This window comes from Paramormyrops kingsleyae, chromosome 4 (genome assembly GCF_048594095.1).
Source record: "Paramormyrops kingsleyae isolate MSU_618 chromosome 4, PKINGS_0.4, whole genome shotgun sequence".
In the NCBI taxonomy this organism is placed as follows: domain Eukaryota; kingdom Metazoa; phylum Chordata; class Actinopteri; order Osteoglossiformes; family Mormyridae; genus Paramormyrops; species Paramormyrops kingsleyae.
The window spans coordinates 9,106,181-9,118,343 of NC_132800.1; the positions used below are offsets into that span (position 1 = coordinate 9,106,181).

The window sequence follows — 12,163 nt, forward strand, 5'->3', positions numbered from 1 at the left end:
AGTAGGTGTGTGGCGTCATGGCTTTGCTGTTCCTTGTGTCCCTTGGATGGTGGGGGGGCTCTGGGGGGTGTGGGTGCCGGTGGCTCCGTGGGGCTGGGGGCCTGCGGTTCCTGGGCTGGGGGTTGTGGGTCGCCCCTGGGCTGGCGGGGTGGGGGGGCTGGGGGCGTCTACCCGGTGGGCGCGGGGGGGCCTGGCGGCCTGGGCGGGGGGCGCCGGCCCTGGCCGGGTGGCTAGGGCCTCGTGGGTGCGGGGTGGAGCTCGGGGTTCCGGGGGGCCCGCTAGTGGGGTGGGGGCCTCGTCAGTGCCGGGGGGGCCGGTCTGGGAGCCTCTGGACATGCTGGCCTCTGGGGGGAGGGCACCGGGGCAAGGTATAGAGGGTGCAGGTCCCAGGTCAGTCTGTCTGGTGAGTGTAGGTGTTTGTGTGAGAGCGGCTCATCAGCGAGGCCTTCGCAGATGAGGCTCCGGATACCCCCCTCGGGTTGGGGCGGGGGTGCTGCGGCGGGGGGGGGGGGGGGTAGCGCCTGCGTGGGTGTTGGTGCCGCGCATCCGGGCGCGTCGTGCTGGATGTCCGCTGCCCTGCTGCATTACCACCTATTCCCCCACAGCCCCCTACATACCACACCCACCTACACAACACTCCATATAGGTACTGGGGGGTGATCAGCTAGTCACCCCCCATCTCCTTTAATTGCACTTTAGACACCACACCCACAACACCACACTGCATCACACAGAGGGAAGGGGGGGGTGACTAGCCACTCACCCCCCTCTGTATTATTTTAATTGCACTTTAGACATACATTCATGTCACACCACTCTTTCACATAGGGCATTGGAGGGTGGGGGGAGCTGCGCAGGTCCTGGGTCGGCTGCTTTGGCAGCCCACAGCTGGACAGCGCGGCTCCCTTCCCCTCTATTTTAACTCCACTTTAGACATTGAGGGCCTGTGGGGGCTGGGGGGGGAGGCCCGCAGCTCTGGCTGGGGTATCCATCCCCCACTTGTGTCCCCCCACATTTTAACTGCACCCTAGCTCCACACACACGCCCATTCCCACTGATCAAGGGGGGTGGTGGGCGGACCGGGGGAGTTGGGGGATGGCGGGGGTGGCGGGTGTTTTTGCCGGACGGGCCCGGGTGCGGGGCGGCGGCGTCCGCGGGGGGCTGCCGGCCTTCGGCGGGGGGCCACTAGCCTGCGACCTGGGGGGTGGGGGAACAGCCTCTGGAGCCGACCACTGGACAATTCCAGGGCATCTGCTGTTGGGCCTCGAGATGAGTGTGTGTGTGCGTGTGGGCGTGCGTGTCTATGCGTGTATCCGGTGAGTATGTGCGTGTGGGCGTGCGTGTCTGTGTGTGTATCTGGTGAGTGTGTGCGTGTGGGCGTGCGTGTCTGTGTGTGTATCTGGTGAGGGTGTGCGTGTGGGTGTGCGTCTCTGTGGGTGTATCTGGTGAGTGTGTGCATGTGGCTGTGCATGTCTGTGTGTGTATCTGGTGAGTGTGTGCATGTGGCTGTGCATGTCTGTGTGTGTATCTGGTGAGTGTGTGCATGTGCACATTAGACGCCACATCTAGACATCACACCGCACCACACAGAGGGAAGGGGGGGCGATTAGCCACTCATCCCCCCCTCATTATCTTAACTTAACTGCATTTTAGACAATACATCCATGTCACACCACTCCTCCACATAGGGCCTTGGAGGGCGAGGGGAGCTGTGCAGGTCCTGGGTCGTGTGCCACGCCCCCTCGTTAACCCTGTGTGGATTCCCCATGTTTACCAGCTGTTCCTGATTGTTGTCAAATTTGTCATTACTCCATTGTATTTAGTCCGCGTTTCCGTTTCTTTCTCCAGTCCGGTCATTATATTGTAATTCTGCTTTACCGCTCGTCTGTGTTCCTTTTGCTCATTAAACCCCGCATTCCCCCGATCCTAGGTCTCCTCGCCTCTGCTTCCCCGGTCAGCGTTGTAACAGTGAGCCTGCTTCCATGCTGCAATGTGAACATTTGCCATGTTCCTAAAAATTCTGTCTGACCACACAGACCTACAGGCTATTGCCAGATGATCATACTAGACATATCAACTGGACATATTTTGCACTATTACAGATTGATGTCTTGTACATACACAGAAACTGATTTTATCGATTACTCAAGAACATTCAATATAATTAATACCAATTTTTTTCACGTTATATATATATATTAGGGCTGTCAAAATTAACGGGTTAACGCAGATTAATCCATCATCATGATTAATCTGATTAAAATTTTTAATGCAATTAACCCATCTACAGTGCAGAATGACTCAAAATCCCTGAAATGTGTCTGTCACCCCATTTCGGGCAGTTTTGGTGCGTTTCATTTGCCATGGGAACTCGTATTCCAAGTCGGATTCTAAGTTTTGAAGCAGGAAGTGACGGCATGCGCGCTCCCTTTCTCAGAGATCAAAGAAATATCTCGGAGCAGCACAGAGGATCCCGAGTTCAGAATCCAAGATAGCTGCGCCTTTTATCAACAGAAGGGGAAGTTGTAGTTTTATACTGTTTAAGCACTACTTCTCATTTGTGGCTCAATAAATCAGTCGCATACACTATACCATCCAACTTATCTGTGGATAGGGTTGCTACGGAGTTTTATACCTAAAGCACCGCGCGTAATGTGTTATCAACTGATATTGCTAACAATGGCAATTAACCGGGCTAGAATTGGATTTCATGATGAGTTGGATTATTTGTCGGATTTACGGTAGTTCAGGATAATTGTAAGTGAACGAAAATAAAGACCATTTAAACTGAAGTACCTTAAATCCGAAAGTTGTCCGACTAACCAGAAAATCTTGCTTGTTGACATGGGTCCATGGGATATTGCACTTCTGTGGCAGATGGAATGCATTCAATGTGTTCAAGATTTTCAATAAACATGTTAAGTGCATATATATTCCCTTTTTTCTTGATTCTGTTTGGTCATGCAAAATTAAATGCAATTAATATAGATTAAAAATGAATGATATTTAATCGTGATTAATCGAAATTAATCCACAGCAACCCTGTGATTAATCTGATTAAAAATTTTAATCGTTTGACAGCACTAATATATATATATAATGTAACGAACCGAATCAGACTTAATCAAGATAGGTGATCTATCATTTTAACGATCCCCAATTAAATTAACCCCATGGACCGGACAAATACAAAACGAATGATTAAACATTATATGCTTAAAAGAAAAAGAAAAGATTAAAAGAAAAAATAACAAGAACCGTACAGAACCGAAAACCGTGACCGTTAAACCGTGATACAAACTGAACTGTGGGTTTTGTGAACCGTGCCACCCCTAATACACAGACACATTCCCATAAACTGAGAAATAAGTCAAACCAAATGTAAAGAGGGGAGAAAGATTTAGATACTGGAGATGCTGATTTATTCTCAGAGATGATCTCAGCAGAGCCCTGATTAGAGCACACAGGTGGATGTTAACCATGTTAACCACACTGACCTTGGTGTTTGAGGATCCACAATCATAACCTCAGTCCCATTCGCCAGTTTAGCTGCGTCCATCTGCCACCTGAGGAAGGGCTGAATCTGGCCACCCCATCAGGAGAGTATTGGGTGTGATGGGATCAGGATCAGCTACAGTACATCCAAGGACACTTAACCCAGGGGCTTCCAATTTAAAATCCCTTCTACCTCAACCAGCACAGTCCACAGTATGTGGGCCTAGGGTGGTGTACAAGGCTGCCTTCACTTAGCCTGCAGAGCACTATGCGGATTAAAGCGGGAGGTGATTGGCTGGGCTGCCAGTTGCTCCTTTATAGAGGATCCTAAAGCATTAAGGGCCTCTCAGCTCAGTACCAGCTCCCTTAAAATTGGTGCCCTGGCTTCCCTCTCCATGCAGTACAGTTACGTAATGATGAGGAATGAGTCTGTGTCAAGGCTAAGCATGAGCTCTAGGTACAACGCTATTGTAGCGGCACAGTTATAAATGATACCTCAGTGTTTCTCCTGTCTCCTACCGATCTTCACTAAGAAAGGACCAAATCAGTTCACACCTGTGGAGTAAAATGCTGGACAATGCATTGTAAAAGTAGAGGGGGGCAAATCCATCTGAGGGATTTACCACGTTATCTGTGACACAACATACATGCAAACTGTTTCTCCAGACTGTTGCCCTTCCCCAGAGAACCCAACAGCACCTACTCTGTGTCTCATACTCTGGTCCTTCGAAGATGCAGCTGCTCATCATAACACTTAATCAGCAAGGAGGTGATACTATGGATCGGATCTAGCACCAGGTTATGCTGCATCCTGGGCTATGCCATAGCATGTGCGTAGGTGGCTTCCTACCCTGATTAGGCTAATGTCAAACTCGGGTGCAAGCTACACCAACCTACTGTTGACAGGCACAGCTTCAAGACATGCGTAGTCTTCAGGGAAACTTTCAGTCTCCGCACGTCAGAGGAGTTTCAGTTCAGCTGCTCTAAAATCATCAGCCATGGGGCTGCAGCCCACGCTGGCTGCCCTGTCAGACTGCTGAGCAACTGATTTCACTGGGTCAGTGAAGGATTGTTAAAGACTGATATCTGGAACCTCGCTGTTCAACCCTGCTGACGCTAAACCGCAGAAGGTGACCCTTTATGCTCCTCAGTCATCCACCTGAAACACCGTGGGTCCTGGGGGCCAGTGTGTCTGAGGCCTCTGTAGAAACTCAGGACCTCGGCTCCACCTGCTGATTCCAGCTATCTGAGATAGTGTCAGTCCCCTGGTGATGTCATCAGCTGGCTTGTCATCAGCGACATATCGCCATGACTGACAATCTGTCAACTACTGTATCTCCACAATCCTAGTCCCTACAAATACTTTAAAATAACAGGATTCGGACTGATGCCAAGTAAGAACAGTCATAGAGTCCATCCAGTACGCTCCTTCTGTAGTACTGCCACTAACTGGACTCCAGTCAGAGCTGCACAGAGCTGCAGTCTACAGATTGACTGCTTGGCTTTGATGCAACTCTGGACCTCGGAGCTAAGAAGCCAGTCTCTACTGTTCCATCCACACCTTTACTACGCAGGTATGCTACAGCACCATAGGGCTGCTCTGAGGCATCGGTGAAGATATGAATGCTCCTGGTAGCCAGTGGACACAAACCATCACAATTCAAACACCTGAGTAAATTAATTTGGGGTCAGCGGGTAAATTCTCTCCCAATTAAACCATTCTTGGATAAGCTCACTAGGTAAGTTGGGGTCATCCCACTCCCTTTACTTGGTCTAGAGATTCTAAAGCAGGACCTTGTTTCAGGTGGTATATGGGACTATGAACGCGAGTGGGTCATACTGGCTGGTGAGGACTTGGTAAATCCCACATGTTCTAGGTTCAGCTCTCTCTACCTGGCTGTATTTGCATCCCAAGATAAGCACTGCCAGCGTAACCTGAGGATGTGCTCCTATGGGTCAGAACTTGGCTGCATGAGCCAGACCTTAGCTCTCTGCTTTGCACTCTAGATGGAGATTTTGGGTGACCTCTGGGTAGTTGCATGCCCATTGACATTAGCTAAATCCTCCCACAGCTAGAAGGTGTCGCAACTTACTGTAGAGTTCCTTAGCCTCCCGCGGAGTAGCTAGGCTCTGAAGGCAGTTGTCTACATAAAAACAATATTCAACCGAGGAACGTTTATCTTCTCCTGGCTCACTCTGGTCAATCACATGCTTCTGAAATGTGAAAGTGGCGCAGCAGGTACTGCAGGTGGACCCAAAGCGTAGAACCTGCCACTGATAAACATCAGGTACTGTAGGAGTTTTCCTGTTCAGATTGTGCCACAGGAACCTGAGAAAGGTCTGGTCCTCCTTAAGCATTCACGCCTGGTGATGGCCTGGGAAGATATTAATTTAGGCTCATACCCCTGTAGGTGAAAGAGCAATTAAAGACATGTCCATTCTTGCCATTATGCTGAACTAAGTGGGGTGGGATGTATCACCCAGGACTGCCCTCAGTGGTGTCTGGTGGAACCTTACACACATAGTCAGCTTCAAATAATTTAGTGAATTTACTACAATAAACTGCAGCTGTATCAGGGTCTCTAGCTAGATGCTTCTCAGTTCCTCTAAGATGAACAAGAGTAGCTTCCATAGGGGCAGCTAAAGGAGGACGACTGGTTTTCCAAGAAGTGGAGCCGCATATCAGTCAACGTCTTTGACTGAAACTTTATAAACTGTACAGTCCTTGAGTCTCTTAACTGCCTCAGTATCCTGTCTGTACTGTGTGATGAGCCTCTCATTGTGATACGGTATGGTGTCAAACTGCAAAAGCCTCTCTACATGGTTAAATAGATCAGAGGCTGGAGGGGCAGCATGTGTCAGGAGACGATGAATAGTCTTGAGACTGGTGGCCAGCAAGTGTGATGAACTCTGTAGGGTCCAGCCTAGGTGGGTCTTTATAGCTGCTGGTCCAACAGGGGCTCCTAGTCTCACTGGCTATATCTGGGTTATCAGATGGAGAGAGTCCAACCCAGATAGCAGGAGTGGATACGGATCCTTAATTGGAGCGAGAGGGAGGTGTTTCAGGTGTTTATGCTTCCTCTGAAGAGCTACCACTGGGTAAGTATGTGGGGCAAGACATACAACAGCTCCTTAGCAGTGAAAGTATTGTGTATATGGAAGGTCTAACCAGCATGGCTCCCAGGCGACACCGAGAAAGACACCAAGGCCCCCTTGATAGGTCATAGGTCATGCCTAATTGTGTGAAGTGTCAAGTCTTCTGGCCATCCCAGGAGGCCTAGCTTCTGAGCGGCTTCAAGCAGCAAGATCATCCAGCCATAACCAGGAGAGCATACTAGTCTAGGGTATTCTCTCCATGGTGTAGCACAACCTGGCTTACCTACAGTATTAAATTCCTATGTACTGTAGGCCTGTCTACATTAAATGTCTCAGCTATGGAGGTACTGGGACACGTCTACTCTGGCATGGTGGAGCTGTTACTACTTGCCTTGCCTTCACCACGAGTGTTAACCTCATGCAGGACGTCAAGGTGCTTTCTCCCTCACCTCTTGCACTTAGCCTTCAAGGGACAATGAATATCTGGATGACTGATCCAGGTCTCCTGGCATGCAGGCTCCCGGTTGGTGCGGTCGGTGGGTGAACTGCAGTGGCGTGCAGACTCCTGGTTAGTGGGTGAGCTGCAGTGGCATGCATGCTCCCAGTTGGAGCGGTCGGTGGGTGAGCTGCTGTGGCATGCATGCTCCCGGGTGGAGCGGTCGGTGGGTGAGCTGCAGTGGTGTGCAGGCTCCCAGGTGGAGCGGTCAGTGGGTGAGCTGCAGTGGCGTGCAGACTCCTGGTCAGTGGGTGAGCTGCAGTGGCGTGCAGGCTCCCAGTTGGAGCGGTCAGTGGGTGAGCTGCAGTGGCGTGCAGGCTCCCGGGTGGAGCGGTCAGTGGGTGAGCTGCTCTGGCATGCATGCTCCCGGGTGGAGCGGTCGGTGAGTGAGCTGCAGTGGCATGCATGCTCCCAGTTGGAGCGGTCAGTGGGTCAGCTGCAGTGGCGTGCAGGCTCTCGGTTGGAGCGGTCAGTGGGTGAGCTGCAGTGGCATGCAGACTCCCTTTTGGAGCGGTCGGTGGGTGAGCTACAGTGGCGTGCAGGCTCCCGGGTGGAGCGGTCAGTGGGTGAGCTGCAGTGGCGTGCAGTCTTTGCTTTGTGCTGTGGTTTGTCTCAAGTTATATTCTGGCATGAGAGTAATGTGGGATGAGTGCGGCTCAGCTATCTTTTCACCACGACAAATCAGAACAACGCCTAACTGCTGATGCCACGCTGATCCGACTGCCAATCTCCTGCTCCATTCTTCCCTCACATGTAAACAAGACCCTAAGATACTTGAACTCCTCCACTTGAAGCAGTAACTCATCCACCACCCTAAGGGAGCAGTCCACCTTTATCCGGCTGAGAACCATGACCTCCGACTTAGAGGTGCTGATCCTCAACTCGGTTACTTCACATATGGCAAACTCCCATGTTCGCTCCAGTATTTTTGTGAGGGTAAAGAGCTGCTTCACTGTTCCATTAGCAAGACAAAATCTGTATCATTCATCCAAGATCCAAGGTCAAACCCTTGGATGAATCCTCCCCTCCATGAATCGCCTCCTCATCGTGGTGGAGGGGTTTGTGTGCCTCTGTGATCCTAGGAGCTATGATGTCATGGGCAGTTACCCCTATTGTAAAATCAAATCTTCTTTTTATTCCATAATCATGAATAAGCTGAACAGAGAGATGTTTATTGAATGATTTAAAAAACAATAATAATGTTGGTCAGGTGGGCTATGGGGCAGAGAGGTGGCTCTGAGGCTGGGGTTCTCTGCCAGTAAATCGAAAGTTGCTGGTTCGTATCCTTTGAATGCCAGGAGTGATCCTGCTCCATTGGGCTGTTGATCAAGACCCTTAACCTGCAATTACTTTGTCCTGGTTATGACATTAACCTACATCCCGCCCTGCAAGCAGGTCTTTCAACATTCGGCAAATATTTGTAGGTTGGTGGTAGGATTGGCCCTCCTGCCACTGGAAAAAAAAACTTAACACTGTTCCACTCCATCCAAGCCAGTGTGGTGCTGAGGTAATGCACTGTATTAGCACACACTCCTTACCGCTCTCTCTGGTTTCATTACATGCAGAACACTGGATCACCTATTATGCTTTTGTCACTTATCGCTTGCACTGCAGAGGTTAAATGTAGACTGACTGGATGATTTCAGAACTTACTGCAGTCTTCTTTTTGTTCACTTTGTGGCAGCAGTATAAAGGAATGGTCTTATTCTGTCTCGTGATTGTTGTATGCATAAATTCATTTACCCTGATACCACGGAATTCTGCATCCAACTTTGTCTTAGGGATTTAGGTAGGAGTGAATTACATGCTAACAACAGTACTGCCTCAGATCAGCTCCACGCTCCCTGTACTGTACTGACCCTGTACTGGATAAGCATGTAGAAGATGGACGACGGAGCTAAAATACATTTCAGTACTTACTGTATGCCATTCAAAAGACAAAAATGACTGAATTGAATGTGTTTACAAATATAGCCCTAGTGTTAAAGGGGTGTGATCACCACAAAGTGATGAGCCCATTCATTCTCCTCACTGTGCCTTATTACCAGTGACTTATGGTCCTGGTTTTCCTCTCCAACCCTAAAACAGTGCTGCCCAAATGGCAAACTCTGGACTAAATCCAGTCCCCCCCATCCCTGGTCAGTAAATGATGTGGACCTTGACTCTGTGCCCCTGATGGGAATGATAGCTGAGTGCCCCTCCCCTACAACACACCTGCTTTGTTTTCCTGTGTCTTTCCCTTGTTCTTATGGCAAAATGACAGTCTTGCTGCTTTACTTCCTCACTGTCCTCTTAAACCCATCTCTCTGTGCTATGACTCCTGGTACAAGTGTTACACAAACTGATAATATATAATATTAACCAGAGATACTGTGATGCTGTAAAAGTGAATTCAGTTGGTTGTTTTCCCCACAGGTGCTAACAGTGTGTCCTCAGTGGGATCGGTGTCAGTACAGAGAGGAGGATCTGTCACCATCCCATGTTCCTATGAAGACAGTTATAAAACACATGCGAAGTACTGGTGCAGAGAAAATTATTCTTCGGGTCCATGTTCTCCCATAGTACGCACTGACTCTCCACAGACGAACAATGAAGTGTCAATCAGAGATGATCCTGACCAGTCAGTCTTCACTGTGACCATCAACAATCTGACAGCTGGGGACTCTGGTTACTACTGGTGTGGTGTGGAGATCAGTGGAGGTTCAGCTGTTGGAACATGGATTCAGCTGTCAGTCACTGAGGGTAAGATGTCTGTACTGCAGACTGTAGCCAATGAGATGCACAGTATGTAACATGTCATTCAGTCAGAAAGGAAGGACGTTAACGCAAACAAAGGAGAAAATATTTTTTATGTACAAGAGGGACCAAATTTTAGTTTTGATGAGCACCATAAATGAGATCAGGGAGAGGTAACACTAAATGTGCTACTTCAGGGGGTTAGATATGAGAAGCAATATGTTAAAAAATGTCAGTTGGTTTGTATAAAAACATGCAACATAAGTAAACTGGAATGCCTAAATTGACCTTACAGTATGTCTGACTGAGTATAAACCAATAGCAATGAAAATCAAATAGTTGGTGTGTCGGTGCTTTTTTGCTTTGAGCTCAAGGACTTTGATTAAAGTCCGACGTGTTATTTTTTTTTTTGAAAAATATAGTTTTCAATTTTATTTCAGTTCACAAATTTTCTTTTATTTAGTGTCTGTTTATGTTTCAATTTTAGTTTACGATAATAACAATGATCAAGCCCAATGCGCTGAAACACACACAGACACCGTCAATCCACGTAGATTAAGCCAAAATTTTAGCCTAAACATTTTTTCAAACACTTATTCAATGGAGATTCTAAGGTAGCAGGCAGACAACTATAATAAGAAAATGACTGTATTTAGCAGCTAGAAGGACAGAAGATATTAAAAAGCTCTCTGTGTTAATGGTAATATATGATAAACATGAACAGACAACACTTTAATTCTCATTAATGCAATTATCTAATCAAACAATCACATGACAGTTGCTTCAATGCATTTAGGGGTGTGATCCTGGTCAAGACAATCTCCTGAACTCCAAACTGAATGTCAGAATGGAAAAGAAAGGTGATTTAAGCAATTTTGAGCGTGGCATGGTTGTTGGTGCCAGACGGGCCGGTCTGAGTATTTCACAATCTGCTCAGTTACTGGGATTTTCACGCACAACCATTTCTAGGGTTTACAAAGAATGGTGTGCAAAGGGAAAAACATCCAGTATGTGGCAGTCCTGTGGGCGAAAATGCCTTGTTGATGCTAGAGGTCAGAGGAGAATGGGCCGACTGATTCAAGCTGATAGAAGAGCAACTTTGACTGAAATAACCACTCGTTACAACCGAGGTATGCAGTAAAGCATTTGTGAAGCCACAACACGCACAACCTTGAGGCGGATGGGCTACAACAGCAGAAGAACCCACCGGGTACCACTCATCTCCACTACAAATAGGAAAAAGAGGCTACAATTTGCACGAGCTCACCAAAATTGGACAGTTGAAGACTGGAAAAATGTTGCCTGGTCTGATGAGTCTCGATTTCTGTTGAGACATTCAAATGGTAGAGTCAGAATTTGGCGTAAACAGAATGAGAACATGGATCCATCATGCCTTGTTACCACTGTGCAGGCTGGTGGTGGTGGTGTAATGGTGTGGGGGATGTTTTCTTGGCACACTTTAGGCCCCTTAGTGCCAATTGGGCATCGTTTAAATGCCACGGCCTACCTGAGCATTGTTTCTGACCATGTCCATCCCTTTATGACCACCATGTACCCATCCTCTGATGGCTACTTCCAGCAGGATAATGCACCATGTCACAAAGCTCGAATCATTTCAAATTGGTTTCTTGAACATGACAATGAGTTCACTGTACTAAAATGGCCCCCACAGTCACCAGATCTCAACCCAATAGATGTGCATCCCACAAATCTCCATCAACTGCAAGATGCTATCCTATCAATATGGGCCAACATTTCTAAAGAATGCTTTCAGCACCTTGTTGAATCAATGCCACGTAGAATTAAGGCAGTTCTGAAGGCAAAAGGGGGTCAAACACCGTATTAGTATGGTGTTCCTAATAATCCTTTAGGTGAGTGTATGTTATAATGGTATTTTCATTTAAATAATTTAAAGAATGATGTGTCGATTTAAAATATTGACGTCGACACATTTTCAGAGTCGACATCATTGATGACGCAGACTAATCGCGGCAGCCCTAATTATATAATCTTAATCAGGCTGGGCATAGCCCAAAGAAATAACAGGGGTCCTCCCTTCTGTGGGCCCACAACCTGCAAGGGGAGCCATGGGGGTCAGATGCAGTGTAGACTGGGTGGCATTTGAAAGCAGGGGCCTCAGCAGACTGATTGTCGGCGACCAAATCTGGGTCTAGGAACATGGAGTGAATCTCGCTGGTGGGAAAGGAGCCTGAGCTGGAGGCAGAGAGACACCGACTAGATATAGTCAGGTTCATCTCACTGGGCAGGTGTGGTTTTACTTACAGCGAGAGTCTTTACTTACAGTGAGAGTCTCTGAGTGAGAGGCTCAACTCACTTGGA

At 48.1% G+C, this 12,163-nt stretch overlaps 1 protein-coding gene across 1 annotated transcript in view; it reads left to right on the forward strand.

The window, feature by feature from the left end:
- Nucleotides 1-12,163, forward strand: part of LOC111840620 (polymeric immunoglobulin receptor-like) — a 194,766-nt gene that overhangs the window by 58,932 nt on the left and 123,671 nt on the right. The window contains exon 5 of the mRNA XM_072710575.1: nucleotides 9,503-9,829. Within this exon, the coding sequence (XP_072566676.1) occupies nucleotides 9,503-9,829 (327 nt within the window). The remainder of the gene's footprint in view (nucleotides 1-9,502; nucleotides 9,830-12,163) is intronic.